Source organism: Poecilia latipinna, unplaced genomic scaffold (assembly GCF_001443285.1).
Source record: "Poecilia latipinna isolate Pla-1442-1.1 unplaced genomic scaffold, P_latipinna-1.0 Scaffold1334, whole genome shotgun sequence".
Taxonomy (NCBI): domain Eukaryota; kingdom Metazoa; phylum Chordata; class Actinopteri; order Cyprinodontiformes; family Poeciliidae; genus Poecilia; species Poecilia latipinna.
The window spans coordinates 6041-30719 of NW_015113950.1; the positions used below are offsets into that span (position 1 = coordinate 6041).

At 39.7% G+C, this 24679-nt stretch overlaps 2 protein-coding genes across 6 annotated transcripts; one reads left to right on the forward strand and one right to left on the reverse strand.

Moving 5' to 3' along the window:
- Nucleotides 1-1382: 1382 nt before the first annotated feature.
- arhgef38 (Rho guanine nucleotide exchange factor (GEF) 38) lies at nt 1383-17566 on the forward strand. 2 transcript variants are annotated; one of them, XM_015055754.1, is made up of 14 exons: nt 1383-2946; nt 8604-8788; nt 9211-9328; nt 9435-9582; nt 9674-9691; nt 9806-10005; nt 10141-10277; nt 10390-10494; nt 11053-11172; nt 13544-13918; nt 14094-14231; nt 14636-14837; nt 15772-16049; nt 16342-17566. In XM_015055754.1, the coding sequence occupies exons 1-14, from the start codon at nt 2742-2744 to the stop codon at nt 16522-16524; spliced, it is 2412 nt and encodes an 803-aa protein (XP_014911240.1). In that variant the 5' UTR covers nt 1383-2741; the 3' UTR covers nt 16525-17566. The 2 variants fall into 2 exon arrangements, with proteins under 2 accessions (XP_014911240.1, XP_014911241.1); XM_015055755.1 differs by lacking the exon at nt 1383-2946 and adding an exon at nt 5784-6944.
- Nucleotides 17567-18523: 957 nt separating this feature from the next.
- Nucleotides 18524-24458, reverse strand: ints12 (integrator complex subunit 12). 4 transcript variants are annotated; one of them, XM_015055758.1, is made up of 7 exons: nt 24337-24458; nt 22357-22514; nt 22089-22241; nt 20788-20972; nt 20479-20638; nt 20240-20383; nt 18524-19329 (listed from the first exon to the last, which is right to left on the reverse strand). In XM_015055758.1, exons 2-7 carry the CDS (start codon nt 22510-22512, stop codon nt 18784-18786), a joined length of 1344 nt encoding a protein of 447 aa, XP_014911244.1. In that variant the 5' UTR covers nt 22513-22514; nt 24337-24458; the 3' UTR covers nt 18524-18783. The 4 variants fall into 4 exon arrangements, with proteins under 4 accessions (XP_014911244.1, XP_014911245.1, XP_014911243.1 ...); XM_015055759.1 differs by lacking the exon at nt 24337-24458 and adding an exon at nt 23107-23204; XM_015055757.1 differs by lacking the exon at nt 24337-24458 and adding an exon at nt 22993-23096 and having other exon boundaries at nt 20788-20969.
- Nucleotides 24459-24679: the final 221 nt, after the last annotated feature.

Here is a 24679-nt window from a genome sequence, read left to right on the forward strand (position 1 = left end):
AAGAACAACAATCAAACGTGAAATATTATCGTTTTATAATACATATTAAAATATGAATGTGTAGACTATAATAAATGTCTTGCTTTCCAACTTTTTGTGGCTTTAAGTGTGAGTTGGCACAGCAGCACGCAGTGTTGTCGGTAGAGTGAGATCAGAGCTTTGTTTCTGCCATGTTAGTATTTTCCTTGTGCTTGAATTCACCATAAGGCTCTGCTGGGCACAGTCACATGATCCGTCCTACTGGGTCAAATATTGTTATGTCACTTTTATCAAGTTACATTCTCCAACTTCTGTGGTTTCTGTTGTCTTTTAAATAGCAAAATATGGGGCAAGTATTGCACCTGCGACACGTCTGCACACTTTTTTTGTAGAGTATGTACTAGTTTTATGCAATAATTGGGAAGACCTTTGTAAACAATATAAATTCAAAATGGAATCGCTGAACAAATATTGCCAGATAGTTCTAGAACAATTTTCCAAATGGTACTTTTGGCCTCTGCCTGAACAAGATGTAAAGCAGTCCTTGGTAAAAAAACAACAAAAAAAACTTAAACCCTTATGGTACAATGTGTTGCTTGAAGCAGATGATATTGTCATGTGCAGTCATGACAGTTCGTGTGCACCTACTCACTCATTCAGTGTCACTTAGTGGGTTTCATTATTCCTTTTTGAGTGTGAGTTTGGTGTGCCCCACAAACACTTTGAAAGATCTGAGCAGATGAGATGCCTGAGATCCTCACAGCAGGATTGCATCAGCAGCCTGATTAGTTTCGTAACCTGACACGATGCTTGGAGCCTTCTGCCCCCCCACCACCACCACCTTATTGCTCTCTGCATACAGAGGAGGAAGCAGCGCTTGGCATCGATTAGGCAGCGAGGAAGCATCGCTCTTCCTTAAACAGGCGTCCCTCAGCCTGCCACAGAACAGCCTCACACTGTGTAGGCAGCAGAGCATTTAAAAAAAAAAAAAAACGTGAAGCGAGTGAGCCTGACTGGCATGCTGAAGTGAGGCTCTCTGACTTTCATTTGAAGAAGATGAGATCACAGTGACATAGTTTCACTCAGGTGTCAAGATGATGGTAGAAAACTTACAGAAAAAAAAAATTAATTTAAAAAATCAATAATTTTTTAAAATTTAAATAGCAACAAAAGCACAACGTTGCATTTCAATAATCTCTTGAGCTGTGTTTTTTTTTTTTTTTTTTTTTTTTTTTCCCCTTTCCCGTTTTTTCCCCCCGGGTGATTTTAAAACAAANTTTTTTGTGCATTTTATGAAATTCTATATAAGACAGCATATACAGCACTCTAATATGTGATAATGTTTCTGGGGAACAATGCTGTTTGGAGAGTAATAATTTGGCATTGTCAAGGAGAGTCAAAGAGAAATCCTTGCCTTCACTTGAATCATTAATGAGTTATATCTCGAAGCGATAGCCCAGTCAGTTTCAAGATGAGTTTACCTTGTATGAGGATGACTTCCTGCCAGGCACTGTCCGGTCAACCCTGAAGAGATGGGACAAGAAGATGCTAAATAAATGGCTAACATCCAGTTGCTTAATTAAATCTGCTGTTAAAATGCTAACTCAGGTTCGATTACATTACAGCTTTATTCACCGAAGGCATCTAAATGTAGAAGGCTTCAAGAGTCACCAGAAATGTCATACCTGGCCAAAGGAGAAACTTGAGTGTTGATCAGTGATGTAAAATCTCTTTTTCAGACGAAAGCAATTTGTGCATTTAATCTGAAAATCAAAGTTCCAGAGCTTGAAGGTAGAGTGGAGACAGAAGTCAAGTTGCTTGAGGTTCAGCGTTTCCCCTGTCAGATATGATTTGGGGTGCCGAGTGTCACCTGCTGGTTGTTCGTCAACTGTCCAACGTCAGCAAAACTGTCTGCTAGAAAATCTTAGCGTACTCCACAATCTCTTCTGGTGACTTTAAGAAGTTTGTCATTTCTAGCAGTACTCTGCCAAACGAAGTAATATCTGATTTGATAACCATGGTATGGATGTGCTTAACAGGCCATCACAAGGATATCTTGTTGGGGTTTCTTTTTTGTTATAGTCAAATTTTCTGGGGAACTGAATTTTGGGTTCCAATTTATCTACAAGTCATATTAAACAAAATTAATAGGAATAAACACTCATATGTAACTCTTTGTACTGAGTTTATGAAACATAAATTTCACTGTTTGGATTTAATCAGTGTAAATTAACTTTTAAATAAAATTTTAATATGGAAAGATGCACCTGTAAACTTGTTTATGGCTAAACGCATAGGACTTCTAAAAATGATCTCATTCAGTATTGTGTAAATAAGAAGCTGAATTTCCCAGTGTGTTTTACAGCCAGGCCATTTGCATGACTACCTTATTTAACTTCCTCATGAGCAGTTGGCACCTTGTCGGTAAGTGAGAGGCAGTTTTTCTTTCCATCTTGTTAAAGTGCATGAGCAAGGAGATGACCTCAATAGTATTTTCTTCACGTAAACCCTCTAAATAAAGGCAAGGCACAAAATGTCCTTTTGGTGGGTAGATGTGATGGTCTAAAGGGAGGAAAGCCTAGGCACTAAGTGCAGAGGTGTGGCCCTCGTGACAGGTACATGGGAGGAGCTACCTGTGCAGAGCAGGCAGTCAGGACACATTGAACACAGTACACCTGTTGAACTTCCCAGGCAGTCTCTCTCTGTCAACCCTCCTGTTCTCTATCACTGACCTGAGGAAAGGGGGACCTGACAGGCTCACCATGGATCCCAAGGAGGCCGGTGGGGGTGAGAAGGACAAGGAAAGACCGATAAAAAGAAGAAACCGGCCTGTGTTCCTGCGGTACCTGGAGAGGAGAAAGACGGACACTATAGTGGCCAATGACATAGCCAACGGTGACATCAACCTGGGGACGCTGGTGAGGAGGAGTCAGTCTGACAAGACGGAGTACAGCGCTAAACTTAAAGGTACAGCAGCTAAAGATGTTCCCAAGTGACAAAACTATAGCAACTAAAGTGTCTCAGTGCAAACTTATACCTGGAGATGTAATAGATGCACAACAGACAGGCTGTTAAAAACAGCATCCGTGGCTTAAGGGGGTGGGGGAATTTTAACACTGCACCTGCCAGTAAGTGTGCTCTGCTCTTTATTGGGCACCTGTTGTGTTACTATGTGCTGAGAAAGATACTCCCTGAGGGATGAAGCCACATATGCAAACTGTGCCCCATACCCGGGCACGGAGGAGTGGCCTTTCAGGTATTCCGGACTGACACATAAACAAGACATTAGCCAGGAAGACTGGAAAAAAGGAACATAATGTTATTTTTATAAATTCAAGACGTTGGAACAATGAGTCCCTTGAGCTGTTTCCATTTTATACAAATGAAAAAGATTCAACTTAAGAATGAAATTAACTTTAAAAAGCGTGGACAGACATGAGTTACAAAAGTAATAATAGCAACAATGGGGTCACAACTACAGATGAGCATGATTACTTTTAACACATATCCACTCTTGAGAAAAAAAAAAACAAAAAAAAAAAACTGGCTCTGCCTGACCTAGAGTGCAGACAGTCAGCATTCCCATTTGCAGTCAGCAAGTGGGAATGCTGCACTTCAAGCAAAATGACATCAGCTGTCAGCAGGGGGGTTACAATCACTGAGTCAACTGAGGTATGTTGACTTTCCTGCACCACTTGTTCCTCAGTTTCCTCTCCTGTGAACAATGTAAATCACATGACACACTGACCGCTGATGGTTTATAAAGCAAACGAAAAGTAAATCTCAATGCCTGTTTCACAGGTAACTTTCACACACACTTATACACACACACACACACTTATTTATGCTTGCCTTATCGGCAGCAGTTTTGTTTACCTGAAATAGGACCACTCTACTGCTCCTTTGTGCTATTTTCTAGCCCAGCCTGTATCGTGGTGGGCAGAGTTGTCAAAAACACACGCAGAGGTGTTTTCAGTAAACCATTAACCCCGCCCTGTTTTAGAGTCAGCTGATGAGCAGCATTACATATTTACAGGGGTATTACCAATGCAAATATTGACAGAACGATGACTTCACTGAAAGAGGAAACATTTGAGCTGCTGCTCTTCAAGTCTGCTCTCATCTGCCTGTCAGGCAGGTTTGTGCAAAGGAGCCATGGAGACATAACATCAGTATGTCTAATCAGCTGTGGTCTTTGACATTTGTGATATGGCTCACCACTCAGGGCAACACAACTGTCTGGGAGTGGCATAAGCATCCAAACAAAGAAAGGAGAAAAGATGACCTGTCAACTTTTGGTCAAACACTAGGTTTTCCAGTCTTTCATACACACATTTAATCAAGAAAATATGGTTTTATACTGGGTTAGAGTCACTTATGATGTTTAGTACATCTTAAAGTAACATTTTATTAATCATTCCTGTGCTAAGTTGGAAGACAAATTAAAAAAAAAAAAAAACTGGTTCCTTTTAAAATTTGGATCCTGTTTGAACATCTGTTGCCCAAATTCTAAAATACTAAGAATGGGTGGTCATGTAACAACCACCGGGATATCCTACCATTCCCAAAACCATCTCATCCATATCCAATGGCATCCAAATAAAGTAAAAAGTTCTACAATGCCTACAGACATTTGTAAATTTTAAGCATTTTCAAATATGTGCTCATTCACTTGTTTTTCGAAAATTTCAATATGATTTTGTGGTTCCATCGGGTGCAAATGTGAATTGTTAAAGAAGCTTCCCTTCAAGATGGGAAAGAGAAGTGAACGTACCATTCAACTGAGGCAGATCTGTGTTGATCCTCACACATGAAGAAATATATTCAAGAAAAAAACAATTTGCCCATATATACTTTCAGAGTATGGATTAAATGGTTCACAACAAATGGAACTGTTAACAATAAGGCTGGATGAGGAACAAACCTTTTAGGTTAAAAACAAATCTCCAAATAACTACAGCTAACTTTTCCTTATGAGATTATTGTGTTGTAAAAACAACACAAAAACAAAAGAGAATTGATTTTGTAAACCTTTTAACACAAATTTACTTAGGGTGCCGTTAAATGTGCAGGCAGTTTTAAATTTTAAGGTTTACATAAGGATTCATCAGCTTACATTATTTCCTGTAGGCCTTTGCAACAATTGGCATTTATTGATATTTTATGGTAACTTTAACTTTGTATAACTTAAAATAAACAAAAATTTAACAATGAAAAAAGTTCTTTGCTCTTACCATGTTGCCAATTCATGAGAATAAGAACCATAATCCACTTATTGCAACCAGCTTTTCTCCAATTTCTGTATGCTTTGTTTTCAAATTACATTTATTTGGCTTGATAACTTTCCTGTTGGTGTGTGGCACAATCCAAAGTATTATTTTTCCAAAAAGTGCAACACAATCCATCAGGTTTTTTTGTGCTCTTTCCGGACTAGCGTATTGGGATCCCTTTCACTGGGCTGAACAGAGAAAACCCTTGTCTAAGCTTTCATGGGAAATCCCGCACCTGAAACCAAACCAAACAGGATTCTGTCAAACTTAAAATGTCCCACCAGTTTTACAGTTTTTCAGTTTGGTAGCAAAAAGAAGTGAAGCTTTCATGACACAAGCTTTTTGTGTCAATTTTATAAAATTCAATAGTCACATTTCAGCTGGTTTGAAGTGACCAAACTCAAACTCTCCTTGGGCCTATTTTCTCACAGGTGCTGGTTTTCAGGTATGGGATCTTTCTTACAGACTGACAGCTAAAGCTGACATATGACACTGAACTAGTTGCTTATTATGTGTTGGAGACTTATTACTTAGATAATATAAAGTATTGTGATACAGGGTAAAACAACAACAAAAAAAATTGTAACAATTACAAAAGTCAGTTTGGTTTAATTGCAAATTGTGTAGCTGTAAAATGGAAGAAAGCAATCATTTAAAGAAAAAATCAAGAGAGTGAGCTGTATAGTTTTTTATTTATCTGACCTTGTCTGAAGTCTGATAACCTTTAACTGGTTTTCTTTGAGGGTGACTCTATAGCTGTTTAGCTTCATTCCTCTTCAAAACAACTCTGACCAGTTTCATTGTCACTGCTGAAATAAAGCATCTCATTGTATCATAGTTCACAGTGTGGATGCTGTGAACTTAATCTTTCAAATTCATGGTATTAATGTCAAAAAAATTCAATTTTGGTCTCAGTTGAGTTGAGCACACTCATCCACATTTGCTGCGTCCTCTACCTGCCTATATTCAAAAAGATAAAACTTTAAAAAATAAATAAATAAATAAATAAAGTAAAAATAAATAAAATTCTTCTCTGGCTTGAACTAAAGTTATTGCAACAACCCACTAATATTAGCAGTATTATACAGCACATTCCAGCAACTGTGTGTCACAGTTTTGATTCAATAATTCTTTAAACCTACCCAACTTCTGCCCCATGCGTATAAACGCAGCATTTATGTAAACTGAAAATGATCATTGTGTGTGACTTGTTTGGCTGTAAAATAAATAAATAAATAAATATATAAATAAAAAAAAAATCTAATCTGGATGTGGAATTGTAACACTGTCCAATTCCACATCCACAAATGTCATGTGCATGAAAATAAGAAAGTTTTTTTCAGAAATCAGTAACGGATGTCTACAAAAACACACCACAACCATAATGGTGTATTTTACGATCAAATTAAAAGCAGAAGCAATTAAAAATAATAAAAAAAAAAATGTGACAGCGGTGAGCAAATGTGTGTTTGTAGAACATCTCTCTGGCTGATAAGGATGTGGGTGGATTGTTTACATTGTTAAACTTGTGACACGGGAAAAATTTCACTTGTAGAGGTAGGATTAAAAACGTTAGAATATTTGCATAACTTGGAAGAAAATGATTTATATAAGCGCCAAAGATTATAAGAGGATTAGTTTCTACAAGAGGATCCAGAAATAGACCTCAAAATCAACATTGGACGAACTCAATAGGTACAAGTTCAAAGTTTAGCTCTGCTCCTGACCACCAATGTTTAAAATAATCACAGCATGCAGAAAACCTTAAACCAGACGTTTCTCAGAAATTATTCATTGAAGAAAGGACATTCATTAGATCATTATAAGTGAAATATTAATCATATTAGACAAACTGAGAAACAGCTAAATGCTAAAAACATAGGATGATTTCTACCTTGGGCTCCGACTTTTTTTTTTTTTTTTACTTTTCTTCAAACAATAAGTAATTTGCCATTTTTCTATATGTTTTAACCTGTTTCTTTAAATTTGGAAGTAAATTTAAAGTAAAAAAATGAAGAAATCTCATTCTGTAGCTGAGTAGTATGGCAAGAACAACAATCAAACGTGAAATATTATCGTTTTATAATACATATTAAAATATGAATGTGTAGACTATAATAAATGTCTTGCTTTCCAACTTTTTGTGGCTTTAAGTGTGAGTTGGCACAGCAGCACGCAGTGTTGTCGGTAGAGTGAGATCAGAGCTTTGTTTCTGCCATGTTAGTATTTTCCTTGTGCTTGAATTCACCATAAGGCTCTGCTGGGCACAGTCACATGATCCGTCCTACTGGGTCAAATATTGTTATGTCACTTTTATCAAGTTACATTCTCCAACTTCTGTGGTTTCTGTTGTCTTTTAAATAGCAAAATATGGGGCAAGTATTGCACCTGCGACACGTCTGCACACTTTTTTTGTAGAGTATGTACTAGTTTTATGCAATAATTGGGAAGACCTTTGTAAACAATATAAATTCAAAATGGAATCGCTGAACAAATATTGCCAGATAGTTCTAGAACAATTTTCCAAATGGTACTTTTGGCCTCTGCCTGAACAAGATGTAAAGCAGTCCTTGGTAAAAAAACAACAAAAAAAACTTAAACCCTTATGGTACAATGTGTTGCTTGAAGCAGATGATATTGTCATGTGCAGTCATGACAGTTCGTGTGCACCTACTCACTCATTCAGTGTCACTTAGTGGGTTTCATTATTCCTTTTTGAGTGTGAGTTTGGTGTGCCCCACAAACACTTTGAAAGATCTGAGCAGATGAGATGCCTGAGATCCTCACAGCAGGATTGCATCAGCAGCCTGATTAGTTTCGTAACCTGACACGATGCTTGGAGCCTTCTGCCCCCCCACCACCACCACCTTATTGCTCTCTGCATACAGAGGAGGAAGCAGCGCTTGGCATCGATTAGGCAGCGAGGAAGCATCGCTCTTCCTTAAACAGGCGTCCCTCAGCCTGCCACAGAACAGCCTCACACTGTGTAGGCAGCAGAGCATTTAAAAAAAAAAAAAAACGTGAAGCGAGTGAGCCTGACTGGCATGCTGAAGTGAGGCTCTCTGACTTTCATTTGAAGAAGATGAGATCACAGTGACATAGTTTCACTCAGGTGTCAAGATGATGGTAGAAAACTTACAGAAAAAAAAAATTAATTTAAAAAATCAATAATTTTTTAAAATTTAAATAGCAACAAAAGCACAACGTTGCATTTCAAAAACCTCTTGGGCTTTTTTTTTTTTTTTTTTTTTTGTTTAGCCCATTGCCAGTTTTTCACCCCGTGATGATATCAAGTCAAATTGACATTAAATCAATTAACTTGGACTCATTTTTACGTGATCCTTGTCCCCATAGAGAAACTGATGCCTCATGACCTGTCAGCTCTCCCCTCTCCGGTGCTGGACGTGGAGGAGATTCGGTCCAGGAAGATGAGCCGCAGGGCGAAAGTGATAAAAGAACTTGTGCAAACCGAAAAGGACTACCTCACCGACTTGGAACTGTGCATCAGAGAAGTCGTCCAGCCTCTACGAGTGTTGCAGGTAGAGGAGTCTTAGCTTCGATGTGTCTACAAATTTAACAGTTAACCGATTTACATTCACCTCCAGTTAATCAAAGTTTAAATCCCTTCCAGTGTTACTGAAAGCAGATATTTGCTCAGTTGAAAAAGAAAGTGATTTTGTTCATATAAATCATCTAAAAATGCTTAATTAGGTCATCTTTAATTTATTACAAATACAGTCACATATCTTATTTGCATTGTCAAAACTTGAATTATTTTGGTTTTTAACATTTAAATTGGCAAAGGTATTCTTGAAGAAAGTGCTTTTTAATTACATCAAGAAAATTAATTTACATGGTTTGAAATACAGATGGCCAAGCTGTGCACATGCAAATAGGCTGACTGTTATGCATAACGCCGCAGTTCTTAATCAGCACAATGTCCTCCCATATTTTTTGTCAGGTTGTTGACGTAGACCGACTTTTCACCAACATGGAGACGGTGTGTGAGGTGTCTGCAGCTCTCCTTCACAGAATGCACGCGGCCTTGTCTGACCCGGATCCAGAAGCAGTCGTCATAGGTACGTCTTTCACAGTTCCTGACTCTTTCTTTTTTCTTCCATTTATTGTTGGCTGCTAGCGACTAAAACAAAGGTCTTTTTTTTTTTTCTTTCTCGTTTGCTTTAGGGGATGTGTTTATCCAGGCAAAGGCAGCTTTAGAAGATGTATATAAGATTTACTGTTACCACCATGACGACGCCAACATGTCATTGAAGGCCTATGAGAAGGAGGAGCAGATAAAGCAGCATTTTACTACATGTATCTTAGCACTGAAGTAAGTTTTACTAGATTCACTAAATAACTTTATTATGATCTACAACCTTAAAATTAAACTTCAGTCTGTAACTGTTTTTTTTCTGTTGCAGAAAAATCTATGAGCAAGAGTAAGTAGAGTTTTTTTTTTTTTTTTTTAAAAAAAAATTTTCTCACCCTTTTTTTTTTTTTTTTTTTTTTTTTTTTCTCTGATCCTTTACTGAGTCAAATTTGTGTTTCCACAGAGGAAAACCCAATTTGTTGGACATGGGCTCCCTGCTGATCAAACCAGTCCAGAGGATCATGAAGTATCCGTTGCTTCTGGGGGAACTTTGGCAGGCCACCCCTGAAGACCACTTTGACTACCTGCCCCTGCAGGAGGCGCTCACCGCTGCCAAGATCATAAACGTTAACATCAATGAGTTCAGGAGACGGAAAGACATAGGTATGAATTTATTCACATCCAAAAAAAAATTGTTTACTTAATCAGTCTATTCAATAAATGTGTAAACTTGTTTTTTATTCCCTGCCTGCCTTTTTTGTTGTTGTTTTGTTTTGTTTCCATACCTACAAACATTAGTTATGAAGTACAAGAGGTTAGAAAATGATGAAGGCACGCTGAGGGGCAAGCTAAACAAGATTAACATCCACTCCCTCCGGAAGAAAGGAGACAGGTTTGCGGGATATCTAAAGATTCTCACTGGAGTCGAACCACAGGTACCAACACGCTGTTCCTCCTTCGCTCCCTGCAGACGTAGAAACAGATCAGTGGTTGGGCTCACGAGCCGAACATACCAGAGCATTCCCTTAACTGTGACTGTGTCTGCAGGTGAGAGATGAAGTGTTTGACAAGGAAGAGAAACTGTTCAGGAGTCTGGAGAAAGCTGTGAGGCAACTGGCCAAGAATGTTAACTGTTATGTGCAATATACTCAGGTGAGAACTGAGAGGCTGAAGATTCAGCCATGCTTACTGTACTGGCACCGTTAGTGAAGATGTCTAAAAGGCTTTAAGCTACTAAAACGACTCTTTTACTGAAGCTGCAGCAACATAGTCTGAAAACTCCACCTTTTAATCTGAGTCCATTTATGCTACGGGAAAGTAATCCAATGTTAGGAATGGATTGTTATTACAAAATCCCTTGTGGCACAGCCTCCATCATCTATCTGAACATACATTTGAAATAAACACAAAGTTTAGTAATGTCTCATTTGTACTCAATAATTTTTTTTTGTTTAGCTGGGGTTCAAAAAGAACGCCTGTTTCTTTTTCTCACTAGCCTGGATTCACATAACTGTGATATTGGTAATTTTGTTAAAAATTAATTCTTAAGATGGGCATTTTCTCCAAACTTAAAAATAACATATATAAAACATATATATGACCGCTTGTACAGTTCTCATAATAAACCTAAAAAATGGGATAGACTTGAGGAGAAATAAATAATCTTCAATATCCTGTCAGTTTCCTGAAAGCCTCCACATTTCTCTGCAGGAGATGGTGCCTGTTGCCGCTCAGAACGTGAAGGACATGGAAAACATGATTACGGATCCAAGCAAAGCAGACACAAATGGCTCGTCACACAAGAATGGCAAAGATCCTTATAAGTACTTTGTAAGTACAACTTTTGCTGCACTTTTGCAACAGGAATTTCTTTGTTTCAATTGGAAACTTCTCATCAGAGAGGTCAAAGGTCACATGTGGGGTACCCCAAGGCTCAATCCTAGGACCCCTTCTTTTCAATATTTATATGCTCCCGCTGGCTCAGGTTATAGCAGGAAATAGGATTAGCTACCATAACTATGCGGATGATACACAGCTCTACATCACGATGTCACCAGGTGACTCTGAACCCATCCAATCACTGAATAGATGCTTAGAACAGATAAATGTGTGGATGGGCCAAAACTTTCTCCAGCTGAACAGAAACAAACTGAAGTTATTATCTTTGGACCTAAAGAGGAGCGAACTAGAATCAATGCACAGCCTCAGTTATTACAAATGAAAACCAGCGATCAGCCCGAAACCTGGGAGTAGTGATGACCTCTGACCTGAACCTTCAGAGCCATATTAAGACAGTCACAAAGTCGGCCTTCTATCACCTGAGAACATCTAAGAACATCTAAGAACATCTCCAGGATTAGAGGACTAATGTCTCAGCATGATCTAGAGAAACTCATCCATGCGTTTATCTTTAGCCGCATTGATTACTGCAACAGCGTCTTCACAGGTCTGACTAATAAATCAATCAAACAGCTGCAGCTGATCCAGAATGCTGCTGCTCGTGTTCTCACTAAAACCAAGAAGATAGAGCACATAACACCAGTTTTAAAGCCCCTACACTGGCTCCTTGTAGCTCAAAGAATAGACTTTAAAATACTGTTGTTAGTTTATAAATCACTGAATGGTTTAGCACCACAATACATTAAAGATCTGTTATTGCTGTACCAACCGTCTAGACCCCTCAGATCTTCTGGTTCTGATCTGCTCTGCATCCCCAGAACCAGAACCAAACGAGGAGAAGCAGAGTTCAGTTTCTATGCACCACAAATTTGGAACAAACTTCCAGAAAACTGTAAAACAGCTGAAACACTGAGAGCCTTTAAATCTCAACTTAAAACCCACCTGTTTACAGTTGCCTATGGCAATTGATGCCTTCTATGTATTTGCGAGTGACTGGGAGTCATTGCGCGTATATAAAACCCTGTAAATTCTAGACTAACAGGTAACCAATTAATGCACAAAATCCGCGTAGGACAGCGAAAGTCCTAGCGCAAAATTTTCGCGAAACAGGCGGACGGAGCCTGGTGCTGCAAGGCTGGAGGCCTTGTCCTGTTAGGCTGCGGGGCCTGGCTAATACCCGTGTTAAGAAATGGAAGATCTGAGTAGATCATATAACTTGAATGGACAGGAAGTCCAACAGAATGATTTTATCTTTTCTTTTTATTACTTTCTTTTTATTTTTCTTTCTCACTGTTTAAAATTATGTAAAGCACTTTAAAATGACTTGCTGCTGAAATGTGCTATACAAATAAAATTTGATTGATTGATTGATTTGATGAACATATATTCATCGTGGGCATGAAAGTCACATCAACGTTGAGCTTTTCAATGTTTTATTTGAACCATTCTTTTTTCCATGGTGGAATAAAAGTTAGTGAGACACTGAAAACCTTGTCTGACTTTTAAGGAATAAAACATTGAAATTTGTTGTGGATTTTATTAAAGCCACACAGGGTAAAAAAAAAAAAAAAATCCAACCCCACTTACATTTCAACTAATCTGGAAAAATTCTGGGTAGATATTTGGACCAGTGTTCTTAAAATAATGTGTCACGCTCATTTAAAGTTATTTGGTCCCTGCCTGATTTATTCAAGCCAAAACCAGGTTTGATTTTACTTTGTTGACATCATTGTCATGTTTGAACATCACTAGTCCAACCGTCCATCTGATGTTCTCTAAATGAGGTCAATCATTTGGTTCGTCTGTGTGGGCAGCTGTAGTTTTCAGTTGAGAGTGAATGTGTTGATTTTGAAGCAGGAGCTTTTCTCATTCAAAGTTGATCTTAAATTTGCTTCAGAAAATGAAAAAAAAAAAAAAAAGTGCTTCACCGTGGGCGGTGACTCTGGTCTGCTGTTGCTTTCGATGTCTGAACTTTGTTGTTTCTTGTGTTGTTCTTGAACATCGTAACCAGCTTTCTTCCATGTTAGGTGACAGTTTGAGGCTTTTTTTTTCAGACCTTAGCTAAGTTTAAGCACATTTAACTAACTTAAATATCTGCTTACTGGTGGCCTGTCCTGGGTGTACCCCGCCTCTCTCCTGTTGAGTGCTGGAGATAGGCACCAGCCCCCACCCCCACCTCGCAATCCCACAAAGATTGTGGATGGGTGGAAATATCTGCTTAGCATCGAGCTCTTCACAAACTGCACCGAGTGAGCTTTCAAACTTGTGTGCATCTACGATTCTCCCTTCCCTTCTCCTTCAGAAAGAGCGAATGGAGGAGTTGGTTCTGCTGCCCCTCACCTCTCTGCAGGGCATGTTCACCGCCCCGCAGAAGCTCATCCAGAAGAGATACGACAAGCTGCTGGACTACTGCTGCCGCCTGGAGCGCTCCTCCTCTTTGTCATCCTCCTCCTCCACCTCCACCTTGTCCCCCACCTCCTCACCAGCGTCAGACGCGCCTCCTGGTCCTGCCAAGAGAGACTATGAAGCCATCAATGCTTTGCTAGTGGACGAGTTGCAGAGGTTCAACATGGCGGCTTATGCCATCCTGACAAACTGCGTGCTGTGTCTGGTGGCCCTGCTCAGAGGACTGATGGGTTGCGCTTTGGTTGGAGCTCCGGCTGTTCACCAGCTGCCTGTGAGAATCACACACACACACACACACACACACACACACACACACACACACACACACACACACACACTCACACACACACACACACACACACACACACACACACACACAGCTTATATGCATATGTAGTTTTGTTCATTTGAAATTGATCTAACTTTTGTTTTTCTGTACTTTCAAGCCTCCTCTGTCAAACATGGCTGAAGTGCAGAACAGCATCATGGATGAGCTGAACAATCTGACATTTGTGAAGGATAATGCTCAGAAGTTAATGGAGAGAAAAGTCAGCTTTGAGAGGCAACGAGACAAAAAGACAGTGGTAAGACCATAGAAATAATCATAACTTTTAGGTTTTTTTTTTTTTTTTACTTGAAGGGTTGCACAATGTTGCTCACATCTGATTGGGTACTTGAGACAAATAAAGGTTTGCCCGTGAAGGGTTTTTTTCTACTTTCAAGCCGAAATCTCAGAACTTTACCTTTTCTTTTTTTTTTTCTGTCGTCACACCAGAAAATGTACAAAATACACATTAATAAATAATCTCCCAATCTGAGTTACCTATGCAGTTTGATTTGCGCTTAGACGTGTGAAGCCATAGTCTAAAACTCCTTCCTCTGGATGAATTCTCCCTCATTACTGACAACTCTGTTACGTAGCGCCACGCAGCAAATACCCACAGCAAATATTTACACCAACACTTCTCCGTACCGCTCTGTCTTCCAGGTGCAGGAGGTGCAGCATCAAACAGAGGAACAGCGCGCCTGGCTGCTGGCGGAGTACCCGCCGAACCGCCTCTACCAGCTGAAGAGGAAGTGCAATGGCTGTCAGGAGCAGGACCTCAGCCTGCTGGAGGGAGAGCTGGTGGCCATGTTGGAGGATACAGACCCTTTAGGCAGCAGCAGCCGTTGGCTGGTGCACAACGGAGGCAAGTGTGTGTGTTTGTGTGTATGAGAGAGAAAGCAGAGACTTTGTTTAGAAAAAAAAAAAAAAACTGTATGTGGTTGGCATAGGCCCATGCATTTTTTTTTTTTTTTTTTTTATATATATGACTGAGACTCCTTCCTTTACTTTCTGACGAGTCAGCACACAAGAATTAGTCCCAGGAGCTGGCGTGGTGTCATGGTTGCTGGTGCCTCTAGAGCTGGTTGCCTCACAACAGATCCAACTCCATAGCTTGTCTTCCAGAATCAGCTGAGATATCAGCAACCGGTTGGAACAAACTGAACTCCTCTGCACTTATAGTACAAAGCGCTTTCCTCTGGGGATCTGGGGGTCACGTGAGATTACAGGAACTTTTTTTTCTTATGTTGCTCCCCGTTTTCTGCATATTAGTATTTCTTAGAGGTAGCTACATTCTTTACAGGCCTGGGATTTTCCTTTGGGAAAAGCAGCATTCGTGGGAAGCTGTTGTTATACTTTCTGTTTGTAGCAGCTCTGACGTATATTTACACAACGCGTAGCTGAGTTTAGGATTGTGCAAGTAAAACTTCTGCAGCCTCTGAGGTGCTGACAACCTTAATGTCAAATGTACGATTAATCGTGGTTAGTCGATTATTGAAATAATCGTCAACTCATTTAATAATGCACTAATTGAAATGTCATTTATTGGGCAACAGTGTGAAAAGTCAGGTGTAACAGGATGTGCAAGTGTCAGCAGTAATATTATTTGAATGGAGAGATCTGTGCAAATAACAGCAGGGACGTAAACACCTACTGAGTTAGCTGGGAGCAGTGATTGCTATAAAGTCTTCAAGCTGATAGGAGGATAAAAAAAATTTTAAAAAAATCATACCAATGTGTCAAAAACAAATCACAAAAATCATGGATTATGACAAGTCATGTTACTCTGCCTCCATTAGGTGACAAAGGCTATGTCTACTCCACGTTCCTGAAGCAGTACAACCCTCTGAGGGACTCCCAGCGGGCGAACCAGAAGGCCAAAGAGCAGCAGCAGGCGCCTGTCATCACATATGAGGACTTTGACGACCTCAGCCTGTTTGTGTCACCCAGCAGCAGCGGCAGCATGCGCAGTGGCAGCCTGAACACCACAGACAGCAGCTCAACCCTCTCAGGTCTGCAGGGAGAGCTGGAGAACGCTGAAGAACAGGGAGAGTCGGTGGATGGTGACACCCAACAGGTGTGTGGTGCTGCCCAGGTGTTTCTGTTGTAGTTGTTTAATCATTACGGTAACGTTAGAATATTGTATTCTTTTAAAAACTGTAAGTTTTAAAGTAAAGATAATCGGTAGCCTTAGACTAACCAGTGGAAATAATTTCTTTGTCGACGTAGAAAACTAAAAAAACAGTGCCCCCTACTGGTTTAAAATAAAAATACACCAGATGTATGGGAAGTGAGAAAGTAAACCGTATCCACACAAACAAAGATCTTTGCTGCATTCAGTAACACCTGGACTATGTTTGTCTCCCCAGTATTATGCCGTCTATGCATTTCAAGCACGCTGTGAACAGGAGCTGTCCCTGCAGGAGTACCAGCACGTCCGCATACTCCAGTTCTGTGACCTGGGCGGAAACAAGCAGTGGTGGTTGGCTGAGTCCAATGGACAGAAGGGATACGTCCCTGCTAACTACCTTGGCAGAATGTCATATGCATGAATCCAGAATGTAAAAATGACCAAAAGAAAGCAATATTAATGGTTATGATGTCATACCCAACATTTTTGAAGTAAAATATCGTACATTTTGGATTCAAATATTTTGTAATTGTTCAAGGTTACATATTTCTCCATTTTGAGTTTAATACCAAAGTCACGAGAAAAGTAACTGCAAGAGCGTGTTTATTGCCTTGTCGCATCAGAAGAGCTAATTTGTCTTGTTTGTAAGAAAACTTTCTACTTTTTTAATAGTTTTTTTTTTTTTTTTTTTTACATTTAAAGCCTGCCACAATTATTGGCACTGCTGATAAAAATGTCATTAAAAGTGCTCAAACGAATGCCTATTATGGGGTCTTGATTACCCCCAACATACCACAGGTTCCTCCAGCACTCTAATGAGCAAGATTTGGAGTTTATTTTTGCACCATCACCCTCTCCACAGTGGATGATGGAAAGATAAATGTTGTTCCTTGTCTATCCTTTTGTTGTCAGACTTCCAGTTTTAAGGTGTTTTATCATCTCTTTGATTTACAGCGAAGTTTAGGCAGCTTGCTATATTGTTATAATCTCCAACACATATTCAGCTTACTTGCATGGCATGTTCTCTTGATACCCATTTGGAAGAGTAGATAAAAATGTCCTTATAGTCACATCAGTCCAAGAAACAGAAAGTCAGGGGTTACCAATTAAAATTTAGAACACCCTGATTATCTAAAAAAAGTGAATTACAACTTATCAAAAAGCTTTAGTTACAGTTTAAACGATTTGTTAGGGGTGCCAATGACTCTCTAAAAGTATAAAACTTATTCACCACATCATAAATTTACTCAAATGAAAAGTTGGTTCACTGATTTTAACTTTCAGATATTGCTGCAAAAACACAATTCTTGAGACTTCTTTTTGTTACATAGACTACTTGTGGTGCCAATACATGTAAAAAGCTCTGTATGCGGTAACATTTAAGATCAGAACTAGTTAACGATCAAGAACAAAGTTTTTGTCTTTTTTTGCAACCCCCTTTTTACCTGCCCCCTACTCCCCCCCAAAAAACCAAAAAAAACCCGGATCTGTTAACATGTTGAATTTCTGCTTTGTACTGAAACTGCACTTTCTAGATGTAAATGTTTTCAGGCACCATGTAAAACTGCTTTGTCTTTATATGAATGTAGTGCGAGAGCTCACCGTTGGTATTTAACCTGTCATTTGGTTCGGATGAAAATGATGAAACCGCAGTTCACTTTGCTGAGCACCTTTTGTACCTCAGTGTTTATATTGAAGTTATATGACCATGAAGTAATATATGACTTGATTTAGAGATCATTTATATAAATGAAGAAAATTATGAAGAATATTTTTTATGATTTGTTCAAAATGTTTTGATTTGCAGAATTCATTTTTTTTTCTTAATTTTGAAACATTTAATAAATACAACTAATTTCTACATTTTTCTAGACTCACATTTCCACACGTTTTACATCTATGAGCCAGTGAGTGGATGGATGGATTGATGATTGATGGAGGAATGAATGAATGAAGGAAGGAGATGGAACAATAACCGAGAAAAGGAAGGTCAATGGGGAGAAAGAATACAAGGATTCGATAATGAAGTAAAAGAAAGGTGTACAAATGAAGGGCACAAGGAAGGACGGAGAGAAAATGAGAATGGAAGAGGAGCGTGGACAGATGAATCAATGAAGGAAAGATAAAAAAAACGAACTAGGAGTACTTCAGAAGGTCAGGAAGAAAGGACACGATCAAGAAAGGAAGGGATGAAAACAAAGAAAGGACAAAATGAAGGCAGGATATAAAGGAGTAAAGAAGGAAGGACATGATCAATAAAAGCAACAACAGAAGAAAAAAAAACAACCTGGAAATGAAAAGTTTCCCCGTCTTATATTTTCTTTGTCTCTAAATATCAAGACTTAAAAAAAAATACTAAAATCAAAACAATGTTTTCCTGAATGTGTAGAAACCCTTTAAAAAGTGACAGAAATAGCCAGTTTGCATGAAGAGATTATTTATTTACCGGGTTGTTAAAAAGTGACACTTTACTCGCTGGTCGCTTTTGTTAGGACAGAAGAGGCACACAGCAGAATCCAGCAGCGTTAACACACAGTAAAGTTCAAGTATGTGACTGGATGATGGCGACTCCTTGTGCAGAAGCTCTTGAAGTGCAAACACGATGCTCTAATCTACATGTTTTCGTTCTGCTTCCTCGCGTCACCCTCTATCCTCAAGGTTCATGTCTCTGGACCTTGACTTATTTCTTCAGTTTCTTTTGAGCCGTTTTTTTCTTTAAGATCTGCAGGCGTTTCATGGCATGAAGCTGGGACTCCTGAGAAGTCGGTGTGCCCTTTGAGCCGTTCCCATTGTTTCCATTACCTCCTCCGTTATTCCCTCCGTTCCCCCCTGCCGCCGCCTGTGAGCTGCTTGGTGAGCCTGCTCCAGACGAAGAAGAGCCTTTTCCTTGACTCTCACCGCTAGATGAGCGGCTAAGTGTCTGCTTACCGAGATTTAGAGGTGGGGGAGGCTTCAGAGTTGCCTGGCTGGAGCCATTTCCATTGCTGCTCCCAGTAACCTTTGCACCAAGTCCCGATTTGGCTCCTGCTAGTCCCGACAAACCCACTGGTTTCTGACCGGACGGAGCTGTCAAAGTCTTGCTGCTCCCGCTCGGGCCGGAGGAGGAAAGTTTGGAAGTGGCAGGAGCAGACGGGTTTGTTTTGGCACCGAACGCAGCCCAGCCAGTGAGACCGCTGCCTGGGGAGGAGGAGTTGCTGCTGGTGGGGTTGGCTGATGTGGCCGGAGGCTGCAGGAAACGACAGAAAACAAAGAGTCCAACTGTTAGGGAGCGATATCTGATAGGATTTGATTTGCATCCCATCCCATGATGCATTGCTGTTTTGGAAATAATTACCAAATGAATGATGTGAAAGATGTAGTCTAACCACTACTACAACCACTAACACTAATACTGCAACCACAACTACTGATGATGATTACTTAAAAAAAAAAAAAAAAATTCTAATAAAATTAATTTATTCATTCAATTTATGTATTCTTTTTATTAATTATTTAAATTAATTTTATTATTGTTACCACTAAATGGAGAGAACATAAAATTAACACTATTAATAATAACATTATATTGTGTGATATAAAACAAAAATTGCCAAGATAATTTTATAAATATTTAACAACAGCGATAATAATAATAATAATAATAATAATAACTTAAACTATTAGAAGATTTATCTGTTCAAAAGATGACGTTTTTTGCAAAAACTTTCAGCCAACATAGAAATGAGTTGCAGTTTCATTCACGTTTTGATTCATTGTGATTCACTCAGGAGGTAATGCAGCTATTTGATTCAGGTTTGTTGAAGCAAGGACACAAAAAGATGCAGAACAGTTCTGGAATTGACTTTAACAGGATCAGTGGATCTGGTCAAATATGAGCAAGGTTGAGCTTTTCAGCAATAAAAAAAAAATGCAAACACTCCACTTTGCACCCAAAGCCCAATGTTAAGCACACTGAAGGATGAATGATGGAGTGGGATGTTTCTCTTCTAATGGTCAGGGGACTTTGTTGTATATATTAGACAAATAAAATCTGGTGGTGGACCCTGAGAAAATCCATTTATTAGGATAATGATCTAAATGATAAAGCAAAATCAACACAGGAAGCGTTTGGCACAAGCTTGTACGGCCCCACATACCTTCACTTCTGTTCTTTTGAAAGCTTGGAAGGTGCTGGTCGTGTCGGTTTTTAGCTTGAGGTCAGTCTTCTTCACCACAGTATCCTTTACAACAGGTGTGGATGAGGCAGACGCAGGGGAAGGTTTCTGTGGAGGTTTCTGGGCCTAAACAACAATAAAGATGTTCATCTGGCACCGGTGCAGCACATACCGATAACATAACGACGAACTGAAACAACGGAGCAGCTCATTTTCCTCACCATCCGTTTCATTTGCCTGGTGCAGCGAGCGCAGTACCACACGAGCCGGGGGTCGTTAACTTCTTTATCCGTCACTTGAGGTCTATGACACTCTTGGTGATAGAGATTATGACACTCCTGGCACTCCACTAGCTGGTTTCCCATGGTTACAGTCATTTGTCTGATTGACATTAAAAACACAACAAGTTAAAATGCGATGGTAATATTGACGAGGCAGTAATACTGTCCTCAAAACATCAAATCAAGAGTTGTCATATCCGCCATAAAAAAAAAAAAAAAAAAAAAAAAAACAAGAGGATTAAAATGTACCTGCAAACCACACAAGCCAGACCCATCTCCATGGCAAAGTCATCAGCATTAGTCTCGTCGTAGTCACTGATGTTTGGCAGCAGGTCTTTGCTCGTCTGAACGGTGATGGGAGAAGAGCGATTCTCCTGTTTCTCCAGGCGAGGTTTTTTCGGGGGGTCCACTTCACTGAGGTCAACCCTGACCTGCTTTACAGAAAACAAGACAAAGATTTTAAGTTCACAATCAAATCTGACTTTTGTGCTTGTCAGGCGACTTAAACAGGCACTATTCCCCCTCAAAACTTCACAGTGTCATTATAACATAGCACTTCCAAAAGGACGCATTTATTTATGGATGACTAATCTAAACTGGAACATCGTTGACAAAAACTGCTAGAGAGTGAAGAGTAAAGGTAATCCCAAAGTCACCAGCTTTCATTCAGAGCTGGACACATCCAGACTCTGAAGTCTTTAGATGACATGGAAGGCTGTCTTTGTTCTCTCCTTAAAAAAAGTTGGAGAAAATAAAATAAAATTTTCCTTGTATCATAACTTTCTACTTTTTGCCAGGACAACTTGAATCTACAATAATAATAATAATAATAATAATAATAGAAGGAACACTTGGTTGACATTAACATCTTAAATTGGGCTGCAGGAAGGCTTAGAAGCTCCCTTTCAGACTGAAGGTGCTTTTCCAGTCCGGTGTTGCAAAGATTTAAATAGAGATCCCCTGACAATTAATTGTAAGCTCTGTTTTACTTTCCTTTTTTTATTAACAAGGGTAAAACTATATCTACAACCAAAGCGCAGATGACACCGAGCGTCACCCAACACTCTGATGTAGCTTATTGGCAAACGTCGTACTGCTTTTCAGTCGCTGAAGGCAAGACTGTGGTTTAAAGTGCTACATGTGGCATAAGTATCCTCCTTATTAAATACATAAACAGATAGTAAAGTCTTTGTTCAGTTATTTGACATTTATTCTTAGAAATAATTTTGTGATAGTAATCGATTGATATTCCAGTAGGGACTTATTTTGTTTCTTTCCGTTTACTCAGTTCTTTATTCCACGTCAATAGTCTGAGCGAACCATATGAAAACTGATTGCACCACACAGCTCTCCCTAAGTTTCAGACAAACCCTGAGAAAGAAGGGCTGACTAAACCGAACCTCCCAGCATTCATAGTACCGCTGGAGAAACCGCTTACATCACAACCGTGATGGCATTGCTGTAGTGCGGAGCTTCTGAATGCTGGTTAAGTGAAAGGCTCTGAAGCTTTGAACCTTGGATCGCTGTGAAAAAAAAATTCCCCTTCGTACCTTTTCCGACTGCCTTTTCTCCACATCTTTCTTGCTCTTCTCAGAGCTGGATTTGCTGCTTCCGCTGCTGCTGTTGGAAGACGAACCTGATGACTTGGAATCTTGTTTACTCAAGCTCAGCTTGGACACGGACACCTTTGACACCTCGGCCTCCTGAGGATTAAACCACAGAAAACACTAGAGCTTAGCTGTGAACACAATGCATAACTTATGAAACGCAAAGAGAACATAAGGATGCAAATACAGACTTTCTAGACATATTCCTTACTTTCTGCAAGGACCGGTAGGACGAGTCGCTTCCTCTTGCGAGGGACTCGTCGAGCAGAGCTTTGAGCTTCTCGGCCGAATCTTTGCTCTTCGAGTGCAGGTAGCTCAGTCCCTTTAGAAAGAGCGGATCCAGCTCCAAGCTGACAGACCCAGACATGGCTGCAAAGCGGGAAACATTGTCAGCTTTCAGTTTGAAAACGTTCACAGTGCTGTGCAGCAGGGCGGTTCCCACTGTCCAGCACTCCGACATCTCTCTACCAGAACAAAGAGATGGCGACTGGAATGACGAGCTGTAACAGGCACGGCATTAAAACTGAAACAACTTTTTCTATCTGGGGATGCAAAAAGTGTTTAATGATTAGTTAATTTCTAAAGCACACATCTGCTAATGAACATTAATATGGATTATTGAAATTCAGGTAATGTGGAAATCATCCCGCATTAGAGGCCTGAAAAACATTTCAGACAACAATTTACATGGCAGTTCAGTTACTAGTCTACTTAAGATCATCTACATGAAATACATGGGCTTTAATTTATTTATAATAATGTTAAAGGGCAAGAAATCCAAACATTAACAAATAAAAATCGAATGCGTGGCATGCATTTCTATTCACTCTCTTTAGCTCAGACACACCTAAATGAAATGCAGCACAACCAATTATTCCAGTTATCATTATCAATTATTCCAGGAGGCACCCAAGTTCAAGTCCTTGAGAGCAACCATCCATGCAACTGTTCTCCAACATACCTGAATCAAATGTCTGAATTCCCTCAGCATGTCATGCAGCACTGCAGAGGCCTGGTAATGAGCATTCATTTGATTCAGGTGTGTTGGAGCAGGGATACACCGGATAGAAGTTCTCACAAGGACTCGGGCTTGGGCACTTCATTATTGTGTCCTCAATTATGGCCTCTCTGGTAGGAGGAAGTAAAGAAAGTCACTGCAGCAAGCAAGAGGAGACTAAAATTGAAAGCGTGTGGTCCGTACCCCATCCTGATCACATATCCTCCCTGCAATAAAACAAGGTGCTTTGTTCAGCAGGGTCAGTGTGAAACTGTTCAGAGCTGATGGGAAGATGGATAGAGCTAAATACATGGCAATCCTGAAAGAAAAAACTATGTAAGACTTTCAACTTGGAGGAAATGCCACCTTAAAATGGCATGAAGAATACTCTGCACAGTTATCACGTCTCTCAAAGGAACTTAAACTGACATTTCTTTACCATTTTTTTCCACTTTTAATTGCTGATAGGCTCTACTGTGGTGCTGCATATGAAACAGTGGGGTTCGTATTTGCCCACTTTAGCTTCCAAGGAGGTTTTCGAAATATTATCGAGAGTGCACTCATCTTTAGAAGAATGGACAAACATTTCAACTTCTAGATGTGCGTAGCTTTGTAGGTACAACTGCGGGGAAAGTTGGTTCTACAGTGTTTTTATACGGGAGAGGGTGAATAGCAATGCAAAACACGCTTTTCAAATTGTGTGACCTGCAATGCACAGTATCTATACTGTATCCATTTTGAGCGTTGTTTTTAATGGAGACTAATATATTAATATTTTTGAAAGAGAGCCTTTTCTCGTCCGGAATACTTGGCCACGAGTTTTCCGCGCCTAACGGAGCATATTTTGCAATTTAAATTAGAAAAACTTCCCATTTATAAAAAAGATTGAAGAACAAATGAGAGGAAACAAGTTGTGCGAGAACTAGGCATTTCAAGTACTTCCTCAGACACACATTAACCACCACGTCATATCACTGTAATATAGCAGTACCGATGCCTCATGTTTCATGCTAAGGATTTTAACTGCCGAAACTCGGGCAGATCTTTGTTTCCACCAATTCTGATGGCTGTGTAACACTGAAAGGAGCTGTGGTACTGTGGCAGCAGTGCGGAGCTAAAGTTACCTTCACAATAAAAACGACATTTATAAAAGCCGTTGTGAGCTCAGTGTAGTTATCTTTTAAACAGCCTTACCTGAGACTGTTGTGGTTCTCTTTAACGATATCAGAATATTTTCGGTTTCCGAACAACGGAAGATTGAGCAACACGTCCGACAGAAGCCGTTTTGGTGCAACCGCTTAATAAGTCCGGAATAGACATAAACGGAACGATATGAAAAAAAAAGAAAAAAAAAAGCTGGTGCATGCCGCTGCAGAAATGTTCTTACTTTATTACTTAAACCAGTGTTTTTCAACCTCTTTTGAGCCAAGGTACACTTTTTTAATTGAAAAAATCACGCGGCACACCACCAACCAAAAATGTAAACCAAGATACTCTGTAGCCGCCTATCCTACATATATAGTCATTCTTATCAAAG

Coding starts and splice junctions, on each gene's coding strand:
- arhgef38 (XM_015055754.1), top strand. CDS start 2,742: ATGGATCCCAAGGAGGCCGGTGGGGGTGAGAAGGACAAGGAAAGACCG. Junction 9,329..9,434: donor TCCAGAAGCAGTCGTCATAG/GTACGTCTTTCA, acceptor CGTTTGCTTTAG/GGGATGTGTTTATCCAGGCA. Junction 10,006..10,140: donor CAGGAGACGGAAAGACATAG/GTATGAATTTAT, acceptor TACAAACATTAG/TTATGAAGTACAAGAGGTTA.
- ints12 (XM_015055756.1), bottom strand. CDS start 23,032: ATGATAACTGGAATAATTGGTTGTGCTGCATTTCATTTAG. Junction 20,973..22,088: donor AGAAAAGGCAGTCGGAAAAG/GTACGAAGGGGA, acceptor TTTTCTGTAAAG/CAGGTCAGGGTTGACCTCAG. Junction 20,384..20,478: donor CCAGGCAAATGAAACGGATG/GTGAGGAAAATG, acceptor ATTGTTGTTTAG/GCCCAGAAACCTCCACAGAA.